The sequence below is a fragment of the Ovis aries genome, chromosome 13, assembly GCF_016772045.2.
Source record: "Ovis aries strain OAR_USU_Benz2616 breed Rambouillet chromosome 13, ARS-UI_Ramb_v3.0, whole genome shotgun sequence".
In the NCBI taxonomy this organism is placed as follows: Eukaryota; Metazoa; Chordata; class Mammalia; order Artiodactyla; family Bovidae; genus Ovis; species Ovis aries.
The window spans coordinates 64,826,765-64,854,028 of NC_056066.1; the positions used below are offsets into that span (position 1 = coordinate 64,826,765).

Sequence of the window (27,264 nt, forward strand, 5' to 3'; positions counted from 1 at the left end):
TGCTAAGGGGAAAAACAAAGCAGGAAGGGGGACCGAAATTCCTTCCTGGTAAGCAGTAGTTTTAGACAGGGTGTTTTGGGAAATGCTGTAATGTCACTGCTTGCTTTAACTTGGGAAAGAATAAGGGAGACTGCCAAGGCTCCCAGGGACGTCACGACTGGCTCTGTGACGCCGGCCAGGGCGTTCCTCGGAGACGGCGGTCCCCTCTATGAAGTCAGCAGCCAGACCTAGTTACAGAGGAGAGGGTTGCGGCAAGCCACGGGCCCCGCCGGCTGCACGCAGGGTCGAGGGGTCCGGGCGGCGCGCACCAGCTGAAGGAGGGCCGAGGGCCTTGGAGGCCGCGACGGTGCCTTTGGCATCGGAAGGCCACAGCCCCGGGTCAGGATGCGGCGAAGCCCCCGCCCGGGTTCAGCCGCGTCCCAGCACAAGCACACGCCCAACTTCTACAGCGACAACAGCAACAGCTCTATGAGCGTCACCTCCGGGGACAGCTGCGGGCACCGGTCAGCTGGGCCGGGGCCCGGGGAGCCCGAGGGCAGACGAGCCCGGGGCTCGAGCTGCGGTGAGCCCGCCTTGAGCGCTGGAGTGCCCGGAGGAACCACATGGGCTGGAAGCTCTCGGCAGAAGCAGGCGCCTCGGAGCCACAATGGGCAGACCGCCTGTGGCGCGGCAACCGTGAGGGGCGGGGCCTCGGGTGCGGGCGGGGTCGATCCCGGGTGAGCGGAGGGAAGGGGTGGGGTTTAGAGGGTGGGGTTTGGCGCGGAAGTGGGATAAAACTATCTGGGCACCTCCTAGGGGGCGGGGCCTGGAGGGGAAAAAAGAGTAGGCAATAAATAAGAGGGTCTCCGTGAGGTAGATGGTCCTGGGAAGGGGCGTAGAAAAGCTTGTGATTGGGCACCGCTGAGGAGGCGTGGCCTCGGTTGTTAGCACCGGCGGCTACCAGGCAAACAGGGCAGCATCAAGACCTAAAGCTGGGGGCGGCACCACCGTTTGGGGGTGGGACAACGATTAGACTGAGCTTCCCGGCGTGGGGGTGGGGGTGGGGAGGTGGCCTCAGAGTGCTGCAGGAGCCGAGGGTTGTGGATTCTGTGCGACCAAAACCTGTGAGGCTGCCCTGCTTCTGAGCTAAGGGAACCTGCAGCCAGGTCCTGGGGAAACAGTGGGCCTGCGGTGCACAAGGCCCCAGTGGAGCCCTTGGGCTCCCGCAGAACCAGCTGGCTCTTCCGCAGTCTCTGAGGAGCAGCTCGACCTTCTCCCCATTCTGGATCTGAGGCAGGAGATGCCTTCCCCGCAAGTGTCCAAGAGCTTCCTGAGTACGGTCCAAGCCAGCCCAGATCCCCTCTGACCCCTCTGGCTCCCCTCTCCGAACTCCATTTCTCACCTCTGAGGCCGTTTTCAGTTCTGAGCCCCCGGCCCAGGTCTGATTGTCTAGCCCCTTCCCTGAACCCGACCCACCTTCTCTAAGAATGAGAATCCATTCTCCTTGTCCCCATCTAAGTCTCCTAGCCCACCCCTCTCTTCCTGAGTCCCCTTCCTAGGTTTTTCTGAACCTCCAACACCACTCTGTGAGCCCCTCCCCCACCATCTCTTTCCCTCCCTAAGCCTAGTCCCTTCTCTGAGCCCCTTTCTTCTTCTCAGGCCTCCTCTTCCAGGTGCTGAGCGTGTTGTTATCCCTGGTTGGAGACGTGCTGGTCAGTGTGTACAGGTCAGAGGGAGGGAAGGGGGAGCCCCAGGGGCTGCTCTATGGAGGGGGTGGGGAGCTGGGCCAGACCCGGCTGAGGCTTGAGCCGGTTCATACCTGTGTTCACAGGAGCTGGGTCTAGGACCCTGGGGTGGGGGCTGGGGATTCTCTGGGGTCTCCCGGCCTCAGCCCCCCTTCGGTTCCTCAGGGAGGTCTGTTCCATCCGCTTCCTGCTCACGGCTGTATCACTGCTGAGCCTCTTTCTGGCAGGTGAGAGGGGGCCCAGTTCCCGGGGCCCCAGCCCTGGAAGCTTTGAAGCCAAACCTGGTACACTTTCTCTGATATCCTTCAGCCCACTCAGTCCCTTCAGAAGCTCACAGTTCCTCACAGTCCCCTTCAGAGCCTTCCCTCCACTTTGCCCCGACTGTCCCTTTTACGCCTGAGAAACCTCCTCCCTTCCCTTCCCCTGAGACCACTCCTTCTTTCTCCAGCACTCTGGTGGGGACTCCTGTACCTCGCCCCTCCTTTGGAACATGTGAGTCGGGGAGACTGTCCTGGGGTTGGGTGGTTGGCAGGCTATAAACCTGGAGGTTGTGGGGAGTCCCCTGGGCCACTGGGGAAAGGGACAGTGCCGGAGGCTATCACCCTAAGGAAAGGCTGGCTATAAACAGGAGATTTCTGGGGGATTGTGCCCAGAGGTGCTTGAGGGTCTGTCTTGGAGAGATGCTTGGACGGTCAGGAAAAAGGGATAGGCAGTCCTCAGAGAGAAGGCCCTTTGTATCTGGCCACTCCCACACTGAGGTGGGAGCTAAGTAAGCAGCGCTGTTTTTTGTCCCTCCTTCCCCCCTCCAATAGGAACCTAAGGAGATGCTGACTCTAAGGTGAAAGAGGGCACTGGGGTGGGGAATTGGGGGCCTCAAAGGTGCTTCTGTTGGGGGTGGGGAGATCCTACGGGAAGTGGCCAGGGGGACAGGGAGCCAACTGCAGCGTGCCAACCTTCTGCCTGCAGCGAATACCACGAGCGCGTGCGCTCCCAGGGGCAGCAGCTGCAGCAGCTCCAGGCTGAACTGGTTAAACTCCACAAGGAGATGTCCAGCGTTCGCGCCGCCAACAGCGAGGTGAGTCCCGCAGACGCAGCCTGCTCTCAGAACCCGGTCCAGGAGTTTGGCCGCTGGGAGCCTGGCCCCGTGTCTCCGGCCGCTGTGCACTCCCCGCCCACCTTGGAGCCATGCTCCCTCCGCCCTGAGTCCTAAGGCCCGGAGCAGAGCCCCCGAGGACTCCGCCCCAGTATAAAACCTGCCCGCAAGCCCCGCCCCTCCAGGCTCCGCCCTCTCTCTTTTCAGAGGGTGGCCCAGCTAGTATTCCAGAGGCTGAGTGAGGACTTTGTGCGGAAACCCGACTATGCGCTGAGTTCTGTCGGTAAGACCCAGGGAGAGACTGAGACTCAGAGACGCAGACAGAACTATGCACAAGATCGGCCCAGACAGACCGACCTCAGACGGACACTGCCTTCGCTGTGGGTCTGGCCTGGGAGCCCCTGACTAGTTGCTTCTTCCTGCTCTAGGAGCCTCCATCGACCTAGAGAAGACATCCCAGGACTATGAGGATGCGAACACTGCCTACTTCTGGAATCGCTTCAGCTTCTGGAACTACGCGCGACCGCCCACGGTTATCCTGGAGGTGGGCCTGGAACAGAGATCCCAAAAGGGAATCAGGGGCGGATTCTGGAGAAAGGATCCCACAGCTTCCTAGGGTTGGACCTGACTTAGCTGAGGGCGTGGCGCCAGAGAGACCCTGCTGGGCATAATTTGGCCGCCTGGAGGTGGGGCTGGCTTGCCTGGGGTGAGGCTCTGGGTGAGGTGGAGGACAACATAATACTGGAGAGACCTGGCAGTGCTTCCCTGGTGGCTCAGACGGTGAGGAATTTGCTTGCAAACGCTCGGTTCGATCCCTGGGTCAGAAAGATCCCGTGGAGAAGGGAATGGCTACCCATTCCAGTTTTCTTGCCCGGAGAGTTCCATGGACAGAGGAGCCTGGTGGGCTACTCCATGGGGTCACAACGAGTTGGAAATGACTGAGCAACTAACACTTTCTGGCACTGCTAGGGACTGGAGTCCTGGGTGGAGCTCTGCATGGGCCCTTGATAGGGTCAAGCTGATGGAGGGGCCTACCAGAACCAATGCCCAGGAGGCTGGGGAAGGGCCACAGTTGCTCCGTCCTGTGGTTCTGAAGATCTATCCACCCCCACTGCAGCCAGATGTCTTCCCTGGAAATTGCTGGGCTTTTGAGGGCGACCAGGGCCAGGTGGTGATCCGGTTGCCGGGTCGTGTGCAGCTGAGCGACATCACTCTGCAGCATCCACCACCCACTGTGGCACACACCCGGGGAGCCAACAGCGCCCCCCGTGACTTTGCAGTCTATGTAAGTGGGGCTGAGGCCAAGGAGGTGGGGGATTTTCCTACAGAGCACAAGGCAGTCATGAAAACTGGGGCTACGGAGTCTTTGCTTGCTCATCCATAAAATGGAGATACTACCACTTGCCTCTCAGGGTTGCCATAGGTACTTAAATAATCATACCATGTTCAAATATTGGTTATAGTTTATTGAGTCCTTAATCTGTTTTGAGTACTTTACATGGATTATATATCCTTGCATCCACACAACCTATGAAGTGCTATTATCTCCCCCCTTCACAGATGAGAAAAAGTAATTCTCAGATAGAGGAGGTAACTTGCCCAAGGTCACACAGCTAACAAGTTGTCAGGCTTAAATTTGCAACCTGATTTCTTTGAGCCCAGATTCCACACACTATCATCCTAACACCGAAAAATAAATGAGTGTGCATACAACTACTGAACACAAAGTAGGTTCTCAACACCTCCACCTCCACCTCTGTTCCTCCACTCACTCTTCACTCACCAGGGCCTCCAAGTTGATGACGAGACTGAGGTCTTCTTGGGGAAATTTACCTTCAACGTGGAGAAATCTGAGATTCAGACTTTCCACCTACAGGTATGTTGGTCTCTTGGAGGTGAGGGGTCTAAGAGAATGGGACAGTGAGGGAAGATTGGGAAGGAGGGCAGCCCTTGGGAGAGCAGACATTGGCATCATCCATTTTTCTCTCCAGAATGACCCTCCAGCTGCCTTTCCCAAGGTGAAGATCCAGATTCTAAGCAACTGGGGCCACCCCCGCTTCACGTGCTTGTATCGAGTCCGAGCCCATGGTGTTCGAACCTCAGAGGGGGCAGGGGACAGTGCCACAGGGGACGCCCATTAAACATGCTGATTGTTGGGAGTGGAAGTCTGTGCTGAAAGAAGCTGGATCAGTGCTGGGAGGTCTGTTGTGGGCAGGGCCTTTGGTACGTAAATGTGGTGGGGGGCGTCTATCAAACTGCCTTCTTCTTGGAGAAGCCCTGATCAGTATAGTAGCAGCAGTAGTTCATGTGTGTGGAGTGTTTACCATGCACCTAAGATAGTACTCTGGATGTTATATGCCTTCTCTAACTAATCTTCACAATCACAAAGGGAGAAACCATTCAAATCAGGAAAGTTGCAAGGTCACACAGCTAGTGAAGAGCGGAGCCACAGTGGGACCCTGAGCCTACCTTTCTCTAAAGGTTGCCTTCTTGCAGAGCTACCAGTTGGCATGAAGCCATGCTGTGCCCCTCACTTCTCACCCCAACTCTTGCTAGGTGCAGGTGCAGGCAGAACTTCCCATTTTTTTCAGGTAAAATCTTAGGGAGACTTGAGAACCTGTAGGGGCCATTTGAGTCAGAAATGATGCAGGCCTGATTATCCCCACTCAGGTTGTTTTACACTAAAACTTGAGTGTTCCACTATGCTAGGAACAGTACAGGCGGTAGGGTGTTGACCAGTCCCTGCCCTCCAGGAGCCTGACAAGGAAGAGAAGATGCTCCAGAAAATGGGACAATTCATTTATTGATCCAATAACTCTTCATTCAAAGGGTCAAAAGTAGAAATGGAGGGAGAAAGATGGAGGAGACGGACATCAAAGGATTAATGAGTTCTACTTGGGCAGAGGACTCGAAAAGGGGAAAAAGTGTCAAAGAAATACATGCAATATCTTGCCTGTTAGGATCCTTTTCACTGTGTTCATGTTTTGGAAGAATCTACAGACTATGAACAGTGTTATACCTCTAGGAAGTGGAATCCAAGTGTATGTGTGAGGATGGAACATGTATACATCTGTTTACATTTGGGGGTTATTACTTTTATAATTTGAAGACAGAGGGAAAAGAATCTATTGAGTACTCTTAAAAGTCTGAAGTTTTCTAACTAATACAGCTTTTCTGGAGGGGGCATTTTTACAATAGGTGCTGAAGTCTTAACTTTTTTATACTTTTTAATCACAGCAATTGCATTTCTAAGAATGGATCCAAAGGATACACAGATAAAATCTAAGTTACTACTTTAAGGATGTTGATCACACTGTTGTTTATGAAGGAAAAAATGGAAATAGTATCTAAGAAGATAAAGTACACTAAAAATAATATGTAGCCAATAGAAATGGTAATATAAGAGACTGTTTAATGTCATGAAAAGTAAGTAATATATATGGATAATTTTTTAAAAAACAAGCTAGGTTACATACACACACACACATACATGAAAGCAAACTAGGCTGACATACATAAAATTTTTAAATTTCCATATCAAAAGAGTTACATAGACCAAAAGACACTATAACTGAAAAGATAATAGCCTGGGAGGAAATATTTTTAACATGTATAAGAGATAAAGGGTTGCTGAACAACTATAACAATAAAGGCTGTAAAGGACAACAACAACCTATGAAAAAGCTATTCATAAGAGATACAATTGAAAAATAAACATATAAAATGATACCCAGCCTTTGTAATTCAATAAATTCAATTAAAACTGAGTGGTTTTGCCTGTCATATTAATGAAATGGGTAAAAAACTGTTATGAAATGCAATTTACAGTATCTATTAAAATATTAAGTATTCATATCTTTTGATTGAACATTTTCACTTGTAGGAATAAAATTTTCATAAATATTACTATATAAATGCACAGATAAATGTATTAGGATATTCCTTACAGGATTGTTATAATGGAAGAAAACCAGAAGGGACCCAAATCTTGATAAATTAGGGATTGGCTAAGTAAGCTATAATATACTCATACACAGAGTAATCTATAGGCATTAAAAAGAATGAAGTCGGTCGTAAGTTCTAATGGGTAAAATACCAAAAATACAATAAAACAAAGTGCAAACAGTGTAGTAATCTAGAGAAAAAAAATTTGTCAGACATAGGACATACATCCTGCCCATTATCTATCTCATACAATATATTTGAAATAATTTTGTACTAACTAGCATACATTTAAAAAACATTTAAAGCATACTAAAACAGTACATACAGTATGGTCCCAATTCTGTAAAATAAAAAATATGCATCACTGTAAATATGTATAAAGTATTAAAAAAATATGCACCAAATACTTTAATGGGACATGGGAGTTTGGGTGGTATTTTTCCCTATAATGAATATACATATTAATTTTCTAGTAAGAAAAAGAATAGCTATTAAAAAAAGTGAGGCTTGGAGCCTATTTTTAGAATTAGAACCACCACTGCTCCACCTTCCAGGGAGTCAGGCACAGCCCTTGATCCCCTCCCCTAACCTTGTAATTTGTCTATGCTCCCAGCTCAGCTCTGCTCTGTGGCAGGGTGGACTAGGTGTTTGGCTTATATACTCAGTCTTTGCATTTTCCAAAACAGAGTCAGTGTCTCTAGATATCTGGCCGGGAATACCCAATTTCTTGGAAGGAGAGGATTCCTTTACTCCAACAACCCCTAAAGTCAACACGTAAGTTCAGAGAGGAGAACTAACCATGGCTAATGGCAGATTCCCACCTAAAACACAGAGTGGTAGCAAAGGAGTAGTCTTCATCTTTATTGAATGAGGGACTCCAGGGGCAAGCAGGTGAGATCAAGGGTAGCAACAGCAGGATTAAATATAAAACATGAAGTGCAAGCACTAGGGAATGCGGGACCTTAAGGGCTGGGGACCTTAACATGGGACTGAGAAATGGCCACGGTCGACCCCTTCAAGGGAATCTAAGCCTGGGGGGCCTGTGCAGGGCCCCCGGCTGCAGGTGGAGGTGGCTTCAATGGGGCCCAACCTTGGGCCCTGAAGTAGGAGACCAGTTGCGTGGGTACTTCTGCAAGTACAGTCTGTGCCAGTGCCTCTCGAGGGGCCTGCCAGGAGAAGAGGGGCAAGTTCAGTGATGGGCCATAATGGCTTCATTTGTACAAGGTCTACATTTCACACCCAAGAAAGGATACAGAATCCAACACCTAACCCTGCCCCAGGTTCAGGTGAAGAGATAAGTATCCCCACACACATCCGGGAGAGGTGGAAGGCTGAACTCCCAGCTCTGTTCTGTCCCCAAGCTTGCCCCTACTCACATTCTGGAAACGCCGGTAGGGCACAAACTGCACTATGTCACGAGCGGCTGCCTCCCCGGAGCGCGTGTGCAGGGGTCCACCATCAGCGTCCAGCTGCTCCATGGCCTCGAAGTCGGCACAACCCACACCCACTATGATCACCGACATGGGCAGGTAGGAAGCACGAACCACAGCCTCACGTGTGGCCTCCACGTCTGTCACAGCACCATCGGTCAGCAGCAACAGCACGAAGTATTGCTAAAGGCAAGTCCGTTCATATACTGAGGCAGACCCTCTAAACATCCCAGCCACACATTCCCACACTGACAAGAAGTCTCTTGTTATATAGTCCTCAAGGGAGCACCCCCACCCCCTTCCTCGCCCACTACCTCCTATAACCCTCACCGAAGCATTCCTCTGATTTGCAGCCTGGGCTGCAAACCTAGCCACATGGTTGATGATGGGTGCAAAGTTGGTGGGCCCATAGAGCCGGACTTGGGGCAGGGCCTGGCGGTAGGCATCCACAATGCCCTGGATGCCTAGAGAAGAAAGGCAAAAAATACCATGAAATACTGGGCCTCTTGGGGTTCTGCCAGCCCTGACGACACTTTACCCTGGCCATGGAGATTTGGGAACTTGGGTGGATTTCATTCACTCGCCCCTGTAACCCAAGGTTTTTAACCTTACCCCACAGATGAGAAAATTAGGGCCAAAGAGAGGAAGAGCACGTGCCCTGAACCGCAGCTTGAATTAAAATCCAGATTGGGGGAATCCCCTGAACAAATCCAGGAGAGTTGAGCATCAAATTATAATGCACTTGAAAAATAATGAATTATAACCCATTTTATAAAATAAGAATCCACAGAGATATAATAGATAAGGAAAAGCTCTTAATGCAGAAGAAATTATAGAACCATTTGACCATCAGAGATAATTGATTAAGGCAAAGATTATCAATGGATGCCAAAAGGTAAAAATTGATGAGTGATTGGATATTTATATAGTATCAAAGTATCCTTCCAAAGGATGATGATTATTAGTTTAAAAAACAAAAACAGGCTCACTCACCCACAGTCAATTAACAAAGGAGGCAAAAACATACAACAGAGAAAAGACAGTCTCTTCACCAAGTGGTGCTGGGAAAGCTGGACTGCCGCAAGTAAATGAATGAAGTTAGAACACTCCCTCCTACCATACGCCAAAATAAACTCTAAATGGCCTAAAGCCTTAAATATAAATCACAACGCCATAAAACTAAAAAGAGATATAGGCAAAACATTTCTCAAGGAAATAGGAATAAAAGCAAAAATAAACAAATGGGACCTAATCAAACTTACAAGCTTCAGTACAGCAAAGGAAACTATAAACAAGAAGACAAACTACAGACTGTGAAAAAATGTTTGGAAATGATGTGATCAACAAGGGCTTAAATTCCAAAATATACAAATAGCTCATACAACTCAGTATCAAAAAAACCCACATAATCCAATCAAAAAGTGGGCAAAAGACCTAAATAGACAAATTTTTAAAGATACAGATGACCAGTAGTCACATGAAAAGATGCTCAACATTGGTAATTATTAGAGAAATGCAGGGAATTCCCTGACGGTCCAGTGGTTAGGACTCTGTGCTTCCACTGCAGGGGGCACATGTTTGAACCCTGGTAAGGAACCAAGCTATTTCAAATCCTGAAAGATGATGCTGTGAAAGTGCTGCACTCCATATGCCAGCAAATTTGGAAAACTCAGCAGTGGCCACAGGACTGGAAAAGGTCAGTTGTCATTTCAATCCCAAAGAAAGGCAATACCAAAGAATGCGCAAACTACCGCACAATTGCACTCATCTCACATATGCTAGTAAAGTAATGCTCCAAATTCTGCAAGCCAGGCTTCAGCAATACATGAACCATGAACTTCCTGATGTTCAAGCTGGGTTTAGAAAAGGCAGAGGAACCAGAGATCAAATTGCCAACATCCACTGGATCATGGAAAAAGCAAGAGAGTTCCAGAAAAACATCTATTTCTGCTTTATTCACTACACCAAAGCCTTTGACTGTGTGGATCACAATCAACTGTGGAAAATTCTGAAAGAGATGGGAATACCAGACCACCTGACCTGCCTCTTGAGAAATGAGTATGCAGCTCAGGAAGCAACAGTTAGAACTGGACATGGAACAACAGACTGGTTCCAAATAGGAAAAGGAGTACGTCAAGGCTGTATATTGTCACCCTGCTTATTTAACTTATATGCAGAGTACATCATGAGAAACACTGGACTGGAAGAAGCACAAGCTGGAATCAAGATTGCCGGGAGAAATATCAATAACCTCAGATATGCAGATGACACCACCCTTATGGCAGAAAGTGAAGAGGAACTCAAAAGCCTCTTGATGACAGTGAAAGAGGAGAGTGAAAAAGTTGGCTTAAAGCTCAACATTCAGAAAACTTAAGATCATGGCATCCGGTCCCATCACTTCATGGCAAATAGATGGGGAAACAGTGGAAACAGTGTCAGACTTTATTTTTGGGGGCTCCAAAATCACTGCAGATGGTGATTACAGCCATGAAATTAAAAGATGCTTACTCCTTGGAAGAAAAGTTATGACCAACCTAGATAGCATATTCAAAAGCAGAGACATTACTTTGCCAACAAAGGTCCGTCAGTCAAGGCTATGGTTTTCCTGTAGTCATGTATGGATGTGAGAGTTGGGACTGTGAAGAAGGCTGAGCATCGAAGAATTGATGGTTTTGAACTGTGGTGTTGGAGAAGACTCTTGAGAGTCCCTTGGACTGCAAGGAGATCAGCCCTGGGATTTCTTTGGAAGGAATGATGCTAAAGTTGTAACTCCAGTACTTTGGCCACCTCATGCGAAGAGCTGACTCACTGGAAAAGACTGATGCTGGGAGGGGTTGGGGGCAGGAGGAGAAGGGGACAACAGAGGATGAGATGGCTGGATGGCATCACTGACTCGATGAACGTGAGTCTGAGCGAACTCTGGGAGTTGGTGATGGACAGGGAGGCCTGGCGTGCTGCGATTCATGGGTACGCAACGAGTCGGACATGATTGAGTGACTGAAGTGACTGAAGGAACTAAGATACTGCATGCTGTGTGGCATGGCCCCCACAAGTGAAGAACTGCAAATCAAAATTACAGCAAGGTATCACCTCACACCAGTCAGAAGGGCCATCATTAAGAAATTTACAAGTAACAAATGCTGGAAAAATGTGGAAGAAAGGGAATTCTACACTGTTAGTGGGAATATAAAATTGGTGCAGCTACTATGGAAACAGTACGAAGGCTCCTTAAAAACCTAAAAATATAGTTGCCAAATGATCCAGCAAGCCCACTCCTGGGCATATATTTGAAGAAAACACTAATTCAAAAAGATACATACACCCCAATGTTCATAGCAGCATTATTTACAGTTGCCAAGACATGGAAGCATCCTAGATGACCATCAACAGATGAATTAAGAAGGAGGTGGTATATGAATAAAGCTATCTATGAAACAGAACCAGAACCACAAACATGGAGAATACACTAGTGGTTGCCAAGTGGGAAGGTGTTGGGGGAGGCATGTGAGTGGGAGGTTGGGGTTAGTAGATTTAAGCTTTTATATACAGAATAGATAAACAAGTCCTACTATATAGCACTGATTACTATATTAAATATCCAATGATAAACCATAATGGAAAAGAGTATTAAAAAAGAATATATATATGTATAACTGAATCACTTTGGTATACAGCAGAAAGTAACACATTACAAATCAACTATACTTCAGTTAAAAAATACTAAAATAAAAAATAGATTCAAATAATTTTGAGAAAGATGTGTCTTAAACTGTTTCTTTAAAAAAAAACGAATAAAGGGAATTCCCTGGTGGTCCAGTGGTTAGGAATCCACACTTCCACTGCAGGGTGCCTGGGTATGGTCCCTAGAAACTAAGTTCCCACGTGCTGCATGGCACGACCAAAAAAGAAAATATTTTTTAAATTAAAAATGAATAAAAATTAATTAAATGTGTGTGTGTGTGTGTATAAAGGGATGAAATATTGCCATTGCAGCAACATGGATGGACCTAGAGATTAGCACACTAAGTAAGCCAGAAAGACAAATGCCATATGATATGCGGTATTTAGAATCTAAAATATGATACAAATGAACCTGTATACAAAACAGAAACAGACACAGAAAACAAATTTATGGTTAACAAAGAGGAAAGAGCACAGTGGAGCGGTAAATTAGGAGTTTGAGATTAGCAGATACAAATCACTATATATAAAATAAATAAGGTCCTCCTTTATAACACAGGGAACTATACTCAATATCCTGTAATAAATGATAATGGAAAAGAATATGTTTATATATATAAACTGAATCATTCTGCTGTACATTAGGAACTAATACAACATCATACATCAACTATCCTTCAATTTAAAATGTTTAAAATAACATATAAAGAAAAAAACAGTACTTGTATAGAAGAGGAACCTGGCAGATTCCACCTCAACCGAATGATCAAAGTTAATAAGACTGGTAAGAGGATAAATCAACATATGCTTCCGGAACATGCAGCATGTTCTGTGGTATTCCTGCCAAAAATGCATAACTTGAATCTAACTATGAGGAAATAGGTAAACCCAAACTGAAGGACATTCTACATATTAACTGACCTGTAATCTTAATAAAAGCACAGATCAGATTAGATCAAGTCAAGTTTTCAATTTCAGCATGTTTACGTGCAGGTGGCTAGGGAAACATGGGGTTTGGTCCTCTCTAGACAAAAGAACCTGGAGCAAAAAGTACCCTGAATAGAGCTGCAAGGAGACATCAATGCTTCTACTGATGCCCAAATAAGTACCTGTGAGCCTCTAGGCAAAGATAATAATGATAATATAACAGCTACCATAGTTTAGAGAGCAATTAGAATGTGCCAGGATTACTGCTTCAAGCTTTATTATGCAGCTTCTTAAAATATTCAATATCCTATAATATTTCTTATTATGAAGCCAAAGCACACAGAAGCTAAGCAACTGGCCCCAAGTCACATGAATATCAAGCGGCAGGATGAAGATTTGACTCCAGAGGCCTAGTTGTACAATCCACTCCTCTAGACAGTGGAGTCAGGTGTCTATCTCCCCACCTTCATTCTCCCTTGCCCACACAAACTTGGCAGAGATTGGACAGATACACCTTATGCTGGAGGATGGGGGACTTACCTGCACAAAAGGGGTTACTGGGGTTGAAGTTCAAAGCAAATTCATGGGAAACCTGAGGGCAAGAATAAAAATGAGGTAATGAGGTTCTTTCCCCATGACCACTTGTGTGCTAAGAAAAAGGGCACTAGGATATGTACAAAGTGTTATTTAGGAGGTATTCAGTCCTGAGCATCTGCTGTACACATGCCTGTACGGATGAATCCCTGCAATTCCACATAAAGCTGGGCGCCAAGCAGCAAGTTTACCACATCCCCCCTGATCAGGACCATGAAACTAAAAACAGGAGCAGTGGAGGGGAGAAAACACTCACCTGCCAGTCAGGGGGTACTTGGGCCCCAAATCCAAATGCTGGGAACAGCTTGTCCCTGTGAGAAGACAAGCAAAGGGAGAAAGAGGCAGTGAGAGGACTACGAGCCCGGAGGCTAACAACGTCTGCAGGGAGCAGCGAGGAGGAACAGCAAGGCTGCTTACGAGTCATAGTCCTGAACCACACTGCCCACGCTCCACAGTGCCGTAAGGTACTCATTGACCCCTGTTGGGCTCAGGTAGTGCAGAGAATCAGGTGAGGAAGGGTCTCCGTTGGAGCCTGTGAAGTCCACGCCCACCTGCAGGGAAGGCAGGAGGAGAGTTGAAGGCCATCTTCGAGCCCCAGATCTGTCTTCTTGCCCCTGATGAAGCAACTTACAGTGAAGTTGATTTGACAGCCTCCCATCACATAGTCCAAGAATGAATGTTCTGTTTCTACCTGTAGTTGAAACCATGGTTATAGCTGGAGTGAAGGGACTGGGGTCATGGAGCTTAGAAGTCAAAGGCTGGGTCACATGGGCTATTGTCTCACCTGACAAATCTTGACACAGATAGTTCCAGAGTTCTTGTAACTTTTCTTTTTCTGCTGTTTCTCAGGGTGAATGCATTCAAACTCAGCCTAGTAAGGAAAGAAAAATTAGAGTAGAAAACTTCCAGAGCCTCAGCCAGGATGGGAAGTGCCTTGCAGTCCCTCTATTTCTGGGGCTGTAGTCCCTATGTCCACCTCAATATCCCTGAGCCAGCACTCACTGGGGCTGCTTGCAGCTGAGCCAAGCTGGTGTGGAAGGTACCAATGAGGTCATGTGAACCATCACTGTCATAATCGGAGCATCGCACCTAGGAGGGAAGGTGTGTGTGTACGTAAAGACCAGGAGGCAGGTGGCAGGTGAGAATAAATCCCTCCCTAGACTCTCTGCCCCTGCTCAGTCCATTCAGGAGGCAAGCTCCTCACCTGGATGGGTGTACTGGGGTCTCCCCCACAGAAATGTTGAAGGGGAACAGAGAACCGTTTCCAAGTAGGATTCAGGTTGTTCTTGATGACCTGAGGGTAGAGTACAAAGCTTCCAGTGAGCGCTGGGTTGGCATGTGGGGAGCTGCCATCCTTCCCTAGCCATAAGCAGACTCCTCCCTGTGCTCCAAATCTTGGTAGTCACAAACCCCAGGAGATTCTCTCCTGCTCCATCACACCCAATCCCAGGGGGCTCACACCTCTGATCTGTATGCCAGGTGCCATTTCCCATCACCCTGACGGAAAAACTCCAAGAACGGATCCGATTTTCCCAGGAAGTCCTGTCAATGTCACAGAGACCCCAGTTATAAGACGCAGGCAGAGACAAACAGTATGAAAGACCTCTGTCCCCTCCCACCTCCAATACACCACCCCTGTCTGCTTAACTCCTGAACCCCCAGGGCCTCCTTCCATACACACCTTCTTATCCAGGTTTCTGGCTTCCACCTCCATGGTTACTACACGATTATCTTTCAGCTCCTGAGCTGAGACCTAGGTAGGGGAGGCAGGAGACTGTATCGTCTCATGAATTCCTCACTGATATGAACACACTCCCCCACCAAACCCCAGCCTTACCGTGATGGTCCCCCGCCCAGCAGGCTTTCCAGGCTTCAGCATCAAGGGCAGAGTTAGCATCCGACTGGATACAATCTAGGGCAGGGGATGGGGGACCAAGATCTCAGACAAGGTTAGGTCCTGTTGACCCCCACCTCCAAGTTCTAGGCTTTCTGGGTTATCTCACAGGGCTCTGACTCAACCTGTGTCTGAAGGATTCTAATCCTTGGACCTACATACCTGTCCCAGGGAACACTCAGCTCCTCCTAGGAAGTCATCGTCCCCCAGCTCAGGTGTCTTATTGTCTATGTCATAGATGCCAAATCGGAGCTTTTGGACTGTTTCAAAGTGGTACTCAAGCTGCAGAGTCTTGGAGAACTCAGGGCTCGAGCAGTTGCGTACTCGCTCAGTCCGGCCAAGCTGTGGGCAAGCCAATAAGCATGACAGTCACGCACCTTCCACCCCCACACAGTCCTAGCATCCCTCCACGACGTTAACTCCATAGTCCTCCTTACCTCAGTCCAGTTGCCCCCTCCCACATCCTGTAAAAGGACACAGAGTGGGTCAGACTTGGAGCCGATGTCCTTGTCAATGAGGTGGTCACATGAAACAGACAGCTGAACCAAGGTCACACAGTGGGCCATCTGGGGGGGTGGGGGGTGGAAAAGACACAAATTAGCCACCGAGGACCCTTTTCCACCTTTCCCACCTTTCCCTGACTGTAGCTCCCAACTTGTAAAGCCAGTCAGCTTCAGCCAGGCAGGGCTGAGCCTGTGTCTACCCCCACGACACCTAAGGAAAAGAAGGCTCTATAGGTTCCAAACTCCTCCAATCCCCTTGGGTAGGGTCAATGGGATGGGAGATGGCGATTACAGCCAACCCTGATCCAAGAAAATGACAGTAAAATGCAGAAAACAGTGTACTGGCCTCCATCAACAACTTTGACCCAAAACTAGTCCTCAGCCCCAAATTGGGTCCTAATCCCAATAATGCTCCCTGGACCTGGACCCCAAACTTATCTTCTCAGAGACCAATCAATCTCACTCTGATGCCTTTACTGGCCTTAGATTAGACCTGAGTCCAAGTTCTAAGCCCAACACTGCCCAAAATACAACCATCTTCCAGATTCTGCTTCTCAAAGTCTCTTCCTTCAGTGATTCCCACTAACCCTGGGGAGCTACATCTTGAAGTAGTTATGATCCTCACACTGATTCTCCTGCCTCTAATCAGCTGTTCAGGTCCAGCTCCTATCTGCACTACCTAGTCCAAGCCCATCATCTCTCACCAGCCTTAATGCATCACTTTTTAAGAGGTCTCCCTTAGCCTACCTATGCCATTCTCACCTCTTCACATCCTCACACCAAACAGGTTACTCTCAATACAGCATGAGAGTCAATATGCTGACCCTGTTAAAAGATGGGTCACGTCACACCTCTGCCAAAACCCAATAAAGATTTCCCATTCCTTAGAAAAAATCCAAACTCTGCATGGGCCTACAAGGTCATGTAGTGGTAAAGAATCTGCCTGCCCATGCAGAAGCTGCAGGAGATGAAGGTTCGATCCCTGGGTCAGGAAGATCCCCTGGAGGATGGCAACTCACTCCAGTATTCTTGCCTGGGAAATCCCACGGCCAGAGGAGCCTAGTGAGTTCCAGTCCATGGGGCTGCTCAGAGTCGGATACCACTGAGTGACTGTGTATGCACACAAGCACGCACTAACAAGGTCTTGAGAGATCTAGATCTGACTGGACCCCTCTTGCTTATTCTATTCTGGCCAGTCTGCTTGTCGTTCCACAAATATGCTTGTTTCTACCTCAACACCTAGAAGGTTCTTCCCTCATATAATCCACAGGGCTTGCTGTTGCCTTACAATGTCTCTAGGTCTCTATTCAAAATCATCTTCTCTATTTTGAATGAAAAGGTTCTCCTTTTCTGGCCATTCTGAAATTTCAACTCTACTGATACGTCACATACTTATTTCCTACTTTTTTTCTCTTTAGTATTTATCACTAATATACTGTATATATTTATATGCTTTGTCTTCCCCATTAGAATGTACACTCCATGAGGGAAGGGATATTTATCTGTTCTTTCCACTGCTCTATCTCAAGCACCTAGATAATATTTGTTGAATGAAATCTGAAAGGCCATCTCTAGCCCCTGCTCCCATCTCAGCCTGGTCTCAACTGACTGGCTGTCAAACAGCACCAAAGCATCTCCAATTCATCCATCTCCTTTGCTAGAAACACTATCTTCTTGCATGGATCACCATGACGTCCATATAAACCCATTTTCCTAAGTCACCATAACAGTTATCCTCAGACTCTTCACTAACGCTCTGTCCCCGCTGACCAATACACCTGCAGACCATCTGTGTCAAGAGTGCAGCCAAAGTCAGATCCCTCTCCTAGCCTCATCTAGCATTCCAGGTTTCCCAGCACTATACATCAGGATGCCGCTAGCCTCAACCTCCCCTAAATCGACCCTCAAGTCAATCCCTCGCCCAACCCAACCCACAGTCAGTGCTATTCCCATCTTGGTGCCTCACGGTCTCCATCTCAAATGCTGTTATCAAGCAAAACTGGAATGATTTTTAAGAGTTCAATCTGCTTCATATACTGTCCTTCCATAGCATCTGAGCCTTTGCTTGAATGCATCCAATGATGGAAAACCCACCACTCTTATAATTCAATTATCGGAAAGTCCTGCTCCATCAAGTTCTATCCAAATCAACCCAAGTGAACTCTTACTTCTACACATTATTCCTATTTCTTCTTCAGTCTAAAATTCGACAAGAAAGCTTTATTTCATCTCCCTCTGAGAACCATCTAAAACTTGGAAGCAGTGAACCCCAAGCTAAAATCTGGAGAAATAGCCCTAGTTCTTTTGAATATTGCCGCCAAATGTGGATTTTAGATTTCTGACCAGAAGTCACTGCTTTGCAGGCTCCCCTAGGACAGATCCAGAGAACCACACATACTCCCTAAGGGAATGGGACCATAACTTAACCCCAGGTCATGACTGGACCCCACACTTCTCACTTTACACGTTCTCTCAGGCAGTGTTTGCACAGTACGGAGACAAGGAAGAATGCTCATTTCACTACTGCTTAACAGTGGAAAATGTGACACAGCTTAAAGGTCTATCAATTAAGTGGTGACTAAGTAAATTACGGTAATTAATCAATGGAATGCCAGGCAGCAAGTAAATAAACAATTAAGGCCGAAGTATATTGGTAGCATATGAAAAAATAAAGTTGCAAAAAATGGTAAGAAAAGTTAACCCCATTTCAAACTTCAATTGTATGTGTATATACAACAGATTTAAATATATATGCAAAATAAATACAATCACATTAAAAAAATGGAAGACACGCCAAATAAATGCAACTTTTAGGTACACTTCAGAGGAATGGAATAAAGGTGGTAATCTGACATACTCTTAGACACTTCTAAACCACCACCTAGGTGGCATAGTGGTAAAGAATCTGCCTGCCAATTCAGGAGACGCAGGTTCGATCCCTCGGTCAGGAAGACCCCCTAGAGAAGGAAATCACAACCCACTCCAGTATTCTTGCCTGGAGAATCCCATGGACAGAGGAGCCTGGAGGGCTACAGCCCCATGGGGTCACAAATAGTTGGACACAACTGAGCAACTCTCACACACAGACACTTCTATACTATTTCAATATTTTAAACTATTTTGTATTTTTTAAAAGGACTCAACTTTTTCCCCCAATCCACTCCTCCAGGTCCTCCTGACAATACTCTAATTCCAAGCCTCTACACACTTTGCACATAACTTCAGACCTCTTTGTTTCCTGCCTCCTGTTTTTTCATCCTATCAGTGTCTTACCTAGTCGTCCTTGACGACACCTTCCTCAAAGTCTCTACGCTAACTAGAAGCCCTGTATATATCTGTTCACTGCCCTTAGGTTCAAAGCCTAATTCCCTAGCACAGCCACCTTGTGGCACAACTCTAGAGGACCAATCTATACAGAATTAAGTAACTGTGTAATATGATGATTTTGCATCTATAATGCAACCTTCAAAGCCTTTTCTGACTGTTCCACCTCCTGTCATTCCACCACCAACCCAACTAGTCATTGAAGGCTATTTCTTGATCCTCACACACATACACACAGCCACACACACTTGCTGATACCTCTTGCTTCCCTAGCAAATGCCTTGTTATCCATCGTTATGCTATGACATTATTCCTTTCTGAAGTCTTGCCCACCTTCTCTCTCCTGTGGATGACTGCACCAGTTTCTTCAGCAGCTTTTCTGTATATACATGTGCACACATGCGCGCGCGCGCACACACACACACACACACACAATTCATCAGCCAAACAGAAACCAGTTCATGCCATTTCTCTGCTTAAAACTCTGGAATGGTTTCCCAAAATGCTCAAAATAAAAAAATCCAAAGTTCTTACCACAGTCTACAAGGCCCTACAAAACCTGACCCTCACCTAATTCATCATCTTGTTATGTACCTTCCAGACAGGTTTCATTTCTGATCCACACACACTCAACATCCATCTCATTCCTCACTTCAGCGCCTCTGCACTATCTTCCCCCATGTGAAAGTGTTAGTCCCTCAGTTGTGTGTCCGACTCTTTGGGACCCCACTGACTCTAGCCCTCCAGGCTCCTCCATCCATGGGAGTTTCCAAGCAAGAATACTTCCCCCATATATACTCCAGAAAATAAATAAGCTGTATCAGAGCAGGAACTATGTCTGGTTTGCCTATATGTACAATACCTACAACAGTATCCATCCTATAGTAAGAACAATATCCTATAGTAAGCAAATATTTAGTGACTTAATGGTGAAACCATTACATCAGAATTTTTACTTTTGTCTGTCTACCTTTATAATCTGGACTCCTTGGAGCTAGGGGTAGGTAGTATTTCTGTATCCTTAATACTAGTGCTTAGTTGGTACTCATAACCATTCACTGATTAAAAGGCACATTCACTGATTAAAAGCTTCTGCTCAACTCAAACTTTCAGGCCTTTTCCATTTGAACTTGTCCAGCAGTAACACAGAAGTTGTACTCTTCTACAAACTAGGCTTTAAAATTTAAAGGCAGGACTCCTAGAACTCAGTGTTAAATGACAAGTCAATTTAAAAAATGGGTAAAAAAAATTCTGATCTGATACTTCACAAAGGAAAATATATGAACTGGAAATAATCAAAGGAAGAAGTCATTAATATCACTGGTTACCAGGGAAATAAAAATTAAAACCACAGGGAGATACTATTACCTATCCGTCACAATGGCTAAAAGTAAAAAAACTGACACCAAATCTTGGTAATGACATGAGACCCTCACACGGTGTTAGTGAAGGTGTTAAAGGTACTGCTTTGATGGTCTGGGAGCTTATTAGAAAACCAAACACACACCTAGTCTAAGAGCACCCACGTCCTAGTCTTTCATCCAAAAGAAATAAAAACATTATGTCCACAAAAAGACTTGTACATGAATGTTCATGGCAGCTTTATTCATAACAGCCAAAAATTTGAAACAGCCCAGGTATCCATCAGTATAAGAATGGATAAACAAACCATAGTATGTTTGTATATGTAATAGAAAGCTACTTAGCAAAAACAGAAACAAACTATTCATACCTGCAACATGAATAAATCAGAAGCATAAAATGCACTTACACTCTATCAAGTTTTAGGACAGGCAAAAACTATCACGAAAAAAAATTCAGAATAGTGGTTGTACTTCCCGTTCCCCAGGGGAAAAGCAGGTGTTAACTGTGAAGAGGCAGAAGAGAATTCTAGGGAGAATATAAGTTCTTTACCTAGATAGGAATGAGTCACAGGTGTATTTACCCTTTTCATCTAATGGAACAATGAAGTTATATTCATCTTATTGTATGTAAATTTTAACCCCGTCCCAAAACCCATAAACTATATTCAACTCAAGGCATACTGAAATGTTTATGGGTGAAGTACGCTGATGCTTGCAACTTCTTTGAAATGCACCAAAAATTAAAATGATTTACGGAATGCATAGATGTAGTAAAATATGGGAAACTTTAAACCGTAGACTCTAAGCGGTGGGTATATGGGAATTCACTGTATAATTTTTCCAACTTTTCTATTTGTTCAAAGTTTTTGTAATAAAATGCTAGGGAGTGGGAGGAAAATGGAAGGGGACTTCCCTGGTGGTCCAGTGGTTAAGAATCTGCTTTCCAATGCAAGGGACACAGGTTTGATCCCTAGCTGGGGAACTAAGATCCCACATGCCATGGGGGAACGAAGCTTGTGCGCCACAACTACTGAGCCCGCATATTGCAATGAAAGGTCTGCATGTTGAAACAAAGGTCCGGTGTGCTGCGACTGAGACCTGATACAATCAGAAGAAATTTCTTAAATAATAAAAAAATGTTGAGGGAAAAACTTAAAATAGAAGACTACAGGTTTATTCCTGATGAAGACTATGAAAAAAAAAAGAGACTCTGAGTGAACTATAAGAGCGTTAGCAGCAATTAACTGTGGTGGTGAGATTATAGACAACAACTGGACCTGTGGCTTTTCCCCTCTGTAACTTCTTAAAGATCCCAGAAAAAGATCCTTTTGAGCTGAATCAAACACATGGGGTAAGGAGCTTCCTCTTGTACCAGGTTTCTGGTAGGCTAGAGTCTTCTATTTTAGTCTGTTACCAAAACCACCGTCTTCACAGCTGGCCCTATTCTTGTTTCTTCTCTGCCCAGACTAAAACCACAATCGGAATGCTGTGGGCCCGTATCTGTCTCAGAAGCATACAGGGCTGGATTTCATTCTGAGAGGTCAGAGCTTCCTGGATAACTATACTTTTTTTTCACAAATCTGATTTTTACTTTCTCATAGTGCTTCTTATAAGCAAATTTTTATAATGTGCAGTTTTCCATCCTTTGAGTCATATTCCTTTTAAACTTTCCAATGCATGGGTTTATTCTCCTAAATCCAGTTTATCTCCTTTAAATTTCATCTCCAAACCTGCCCATTTGGAAATATTCTACAGTTAAAACTAGTCCATGTCACTCTTCCATCTCATATCCCTTTAACAGCCACATACTTTACACAAGTCTCATTTACTTTTCATCTACTGTCATTAATCTCATAGGGTTTTCAGTATCCTTTATAGAGACTGGAATTTTACAAAACTTTATTAAATGTAACATTTAAGTGAGTCAATAAAAGAATCTCAAGAATTTTTTCATTTATTTTTGCAAGAGATCTGGCTAATATTTGTCACATTTTTTGTGTACTTGCTTCTCAATCAGCACATCTTGCCTGGATGTCTGTAATCATCTTCTGTCTCCCCATTTCCACTCTTGGTCCCTTCCCACCTGTTTCCCATGCTGAAGTCAGAAATTTTCCCTGACTCCAACCAACAAAACCCAGCTTCTCACGAACCTATCAAAATGTGTAACTTACTTGCATACTATCTATTAGCCCTACCAAATTATAAATTCAACAGGGGATGGACCAGACTTGTCTTATTTCCATTCCAGTGACTCACACATAGCAGGTGCTTTATAAATAACTGCTAAGTTAACGATAAAAGGAAGGAGTGATAACTTGAGTATCCTCAGAAATAACCCAAATAAAGGCCTGGCCTGATGCTAAAGCCATCAAGGGAGAAGTGAGCAGTCTAGGAACATCCAATGCAAAAGACTGGCTTGTTCTCTCTCTGTGCACCCACAATTCACATCTTTCCACCTGGGGAATTGCAAATGGAAACAACTGAGTTTTCAGCAACAACTTTTTCTGCTTTTGCTTTCCACCACTTGGGAGTCTCATTCCTTTCATTTGCCCCTGGTAGATCGCTTTCCTCTGCTTACCCCATCACCAGCCAAACTTAGAGCTTCCCATGCCTCACACCCTGACAAGATACTTTTCCCACTGTTCCTTAAAGAAACTATACTCTCACTTTTATAACTTAAAATTCACAACATGTTAGAAATAAAAAGGAACTAAGTGATCATCTGATTCTCAATTCAAGACGAAGAGGAAAGGTGTGATTTGGCTAGAGACATACATGGGTAAGTAAAATGAGGACTAGAACTCAAATATGCTGACTCCCACCTAGTCCCAAGACTTTGGGCTGTAGTCATATCCTTCTACACTGAGAGAACCTTCCTTCTTCTATTAATAGCAATATGATACAGTGGGCAAGAGTATGAGTTCTGCAGTGAAGTGACCAGGTTCCAAGTACTGGCTTTACTCCTTTCTAGCCACAATGAGATACTACTACACACCCACCAAAATGTCTCACCTATGCAATTTGGGCAGAATTCTTTTTTACTAAGTCTTAGGTTCCTCATGTGTAAAGTGGAAGGTATTATCTATTTCTAAAAAAAAAAATAACATCATAAGTAATGTATGCAAGATGCTTAGTACAGACTCAGATACTATTATTACCAATAAACATTAGCTGTTACTATTATCCTTCAAGTCTAGCTCTCAAATGTCCCCTTGTCATGATCTTTCCAGCACTCAACTTCTCACTCTGGACTACTATACTCGATCCACACCACAACTGTACCCTGTCAGTGCTTCCAGCTCCTGGCCTGTCAATGAAATAACAAGTTTCTTTAGAAGACACTGTGCTTCAGTATCTATGTCACAGGGCACAGACCTGAGCACACAATGGGAATTCAAAACACCTGAGGGAGGCCTGCAGTAGTGTGCTGGGGCAGGGTTGAACAGTTAACGAGAGGACTGAAAACAAATTTTGTAAGTAGGTGGCCTCGTTAAAAGTTTGAACCACAGAAACCGGGCAAACGCTAAAAATCAGGGCTTCCCTTCCCCTTCGAGCCAGTTAACTAGCATTCGACTGTTGATAGGGAATCTGTCTGCCACTGTCTGCCAACAGGGAGCAACTCACTCTGTATTTTCTTTGGCTTCCCCTACCCCTACCTTGTGAGATTTTAACTTGGCTCTTCATAAACCAAGAACAGATCTTTCCTCCTGGATCCAGATGGATTCAATTCAGGGCCAATCGAGCTGAAACTCATCAGTCCTTCACACTCAGGAGTTATTACACTGCCTTCCTCCATTCCCAAAAGTCTAACAAGGCAAGGCACCAGCCTTCGACCCTATTTCCAGGCTGTGAGGAAGAAAAGAGCACCCATCTGTATGGCAGGATCACTCATTCACAAACCAGAGCCATGCTCTCACTCCTGTTGCCTACCTTGGCACGCTGCAGCAGCTCACATGCTGGATCAAATCTTGAAAACCCATCAGGAAGGTCTCCATAAGCTCCCAATGGGGGGAAGACCACTCATGGAATACTCTCTTCTCATAAGATTGAAAAGACAAATTACACCCACCGCCAGCACTCTTCCTTTCCCTCTCTGCGTCAAGGGACATGGAGGAGGACAAGTATTTCTAACCCTGCCTCTCCCTGTAACTCAGGATTCCCCAAATTTAAATCAGTAGCCTAAGGGACAGTCCTCTTGGGTCACAAGCTGAACCAAATAGGCAAATCCTTACTACAAAATTCTTTATTCATTTAATGGCTACTAAAATTGTGTTTATAAACTAAAATCATAAATAATTTGGTTTAGATCCATGTATTAAGAAGTCTGGTTGTCATGCAGTACTTGGCAATACTAAAAAGCTTAAAGATATGCATGTTTACATAAAAAGTGAAAAGTGGGAAAATATGGTATAGTAAATGGTCGCAGGGTTTCTCATCCTGCTATACTTCTGCGGTCAAAAAAGTCTGAAAGCCACTGATCCAACACCAACGTCCCCAAAAGACTTGTCCAAATATGGGCAAATCCAACCATTTGTGTCCAACTCTCCAAAGGGAATCTAGCTTAAGGAGAGAATATGGGGAAGGAATCAAACCAAGGAACACACAGCCTTCAAAGCAAGATAAGACTGTATCAGAGTGGAAGGTTTTCCTCATGACTTTGAGCTTAAACAAAGCCTCCACCTTCTAACTTCAAAACGAGCAACTGGAGTACGGGGACAAGGCTGGAGCCCCTTCCCCAGCTGGCTCAGGATCCATGAGAAGAGTGATGCCAATGGCCTCTCGTACCTCCCTGCACCCCAACCTCCAAAGGTCAAGGAGAGGCAGAACAGAGCTAAGGAAAGGAGGGGCTCTGCCTCAAGTCATACAGACAGATGATCATTTAATTCTTTCCTTTATGAAAGAGACTTTGGGCAAGTTATTTTGCTTCTCTTTGCCTGGATTTCTCCATCTGTAAAGTGGGGATAATGATATCAACTTTACAGGATCGTTGTGAGACTTAAATGGGATCAGCTGTGGAAAGTGCCCTACATGTGTTGATTGCTCCTCTGTTCAGTGCTCATAAATGGTTCCTTTTACTGTTTCATTACCTATTTGGTGGTTGACACCGGGGGAATACCTCTGGTCTACCTGCTCCAGAGAACTTAACTGGCAGGAAAGGAACAGCCTCTAAAAAAGGGAAACGAAGACCCTTTCCTCTAATGAAATCTTCAAGCTTAAATGTGAAAATGCTATCACTCAGGAAAAGCCATAAAGCGATAGCCAGACCAATATTTTTAGTTCCACTGGTGTTTCATTCAAGGTTCAAATTAACTACAGATTTCCAGAAAGAAATGAAATGGCTGGGTTCACAGAAGTTTAAAATCAGATATAATGAGATTATCTAACTTAATCCCATTTATCAATTAATCCTATTAATCCCACTAAAGACAGAGAAAGGAAATGATTAGTTCTGGGACACATAGTAACTTGGGTGAACCACAACTTGATTCCCTGAGTATGTGGTTTCCAACCATTAACCAACATCCCACACTTTGTAATCCAATTCAATCCGAAACCCACCTGGCCACTAAAAGAGCAGTGGGCTCATGTGGCCTCGTCTCACGAACTACACTAACTTCACACACAGATCGAAAATAATTCTGCATCCACCACACATTTTCTTTCGCTATTTGTCTGCCAAGGCAGGGATGGAGACACTGTGGTACTCCATATTACATGTTTTCAAAGGAGTAAACTTTAAATAACAAGCATGAATATAGCACATAAAGTAGAATTTGCTTCAGAAAATGAATTATACCAAAAATTTCAAAGAACACCAACTGGGCAGTCACCTCTGCCTTCAACCTGCCCTGCTGGGATCTACATATTAATCCATGTTCTTTAAATGAGACATCTGCCTCTACTGCCTGCAGTATATCTGAGACAACAGTACTAGGCCACCTTCCTCAGCATCTCCAGGACAAGGACATCAACAAGACCTCGTGCATCTCCAGTGTGCAATGTGACCAATGGCACAAAAGCAGCTTAGTTAATGAACAAAAGCAGCAGAACCAGAGCCTTTGGAAGAGTCCTACCTACAGTTGATAATGTAAGCCCCCTCACTGGAATAAATTTACAAGGCATACATAGGAGAACTTTAGATGGGTGGATCTTCAGAATTTCTATGTTAGGGAAGTTGAGATGTTAAAATGAGGATTTCAAAAATGAAAACACTACATTACAGACACACGTGGATGTGCCCACTTGCCATTGTGGATGGGGTGTGGGTGGAGGGAGATTCTAGCTCTGGGGAGGCTGCTGGTTGCAGCATCAGGGCTTTTACAATATAAAACTGTCACCTAGTTAACCTCCAGTGCAACCCATAAGAAAGGTAACTGAGGCAAGTTCTCAAAAACAAGCCTGCTAACACAACAGGGGGGGTAAAAGTTAGCAGGAATGCAACAACATTTGAACACCCAAAAGTGAAGAAACAGTTTCAAGAGGCAGCAGAACTAAGAGAGAAATGACAGGGAATAACTTTTTTTGTATTGTAAATCTGGGCTGTCCAAAAGGGTAGTTTTGAACCACATATGGCTATTCACCACCTAAAATATGCTTAGTTCAAGTCATAACGTGCTATAAAATACCCACTGAATTTTGAAATCTTAGTACAAAAAAAGGAATGTAAAATAGTTCAATAATCTTGTATTGAGTATATTTAAAGAAACTGTAACATTTAAGATCTACTGGGGTAAATTATATCCTTAATTCACTTGTTTCAACCTTTTAAATCTGGCTACTGGAAA

The 27,264-nt window shown here is 45.2% G+C and overlaps 2 protein-coding genes across 3 annotated transcripts; one reads left to right on the top strand and one right to left on the bottom strand.

The window, feature by feature from the left end:
• The first annotated feature begins 216 nt into the window (after positions 1 to 216).
• On the top strand, positions 217 to 6,584 carry SPAG4 (sperm associated antigen 4). Of its 2 annotated transcripts, none has more exons than XM_027977134.3 (12): positions 217 to 694; positions 1,230 to 1,313; positions 1,639 to 1,705; positions 1,890 to 1,951; positions 2,173 to 2,216; positions 2,537 to 2,562; positions 2,691 to 2,799; positions 3,025 to 3,100; positions 3,246 to 3,361; positions 3,935 to 4,102; positions 4,604 to 4,693; positions 4,809 to 6,584. In XM_027977134.3, exons 1-12 carry the CDS (start codon positions 385 to 387, stop codon positions 4,956 to 4,958), a joined length of 1,302 nt encoding a protein of 433 aa, XP_027832935.1. In that variant the 5' UTR covers positions 217 to 384; the 3' UTR covers positions 4,959 to 6,584. The 2 variants fall into 2 exon arrangements, with proteins under 2 accessions (XP_027832935.1, XP_027832936.1); XM_027977135.2 differs by having other exon boundaries at positions 603 to 675; positions 1,209 to 1,313.
• A 1,026-nt stretch (positions 6,585 to 7,610) lies between these two features.
• CPNE1 (copine 1) lies at positions 7,611 to 15,856 on the bottom strand (the record flags this gene model as incomplete). The annotated part of the gene is given in 15 exon segments (NM_001161890.1): positions 7,611 to 7,928; positions 8,139 to 8,375; positions 8,523 to 8,656; positions 13,341 to 13,392; positions 13,651 to 13,705; positions 13,812 to 13,945; positions 14,026 to 14,085; positions 14,179 to 14,265; positions 14,397 to 14,483; positions 14,599 to 14,688; positions 14,856 to 14,936; positions 15,076 to 15,147; positions 15,232 to 15,306; positions 15,451 to 15,630; positions 15,726 to 15,856. Coding segments are annotated over 15 exon segments (1,614 nt in total). The 3' UTR covers positions 7,611 to 7,787.
• Between the last annotated feature and the right edge of the window lie 11,408 nt (positions 15,857 to 27,264).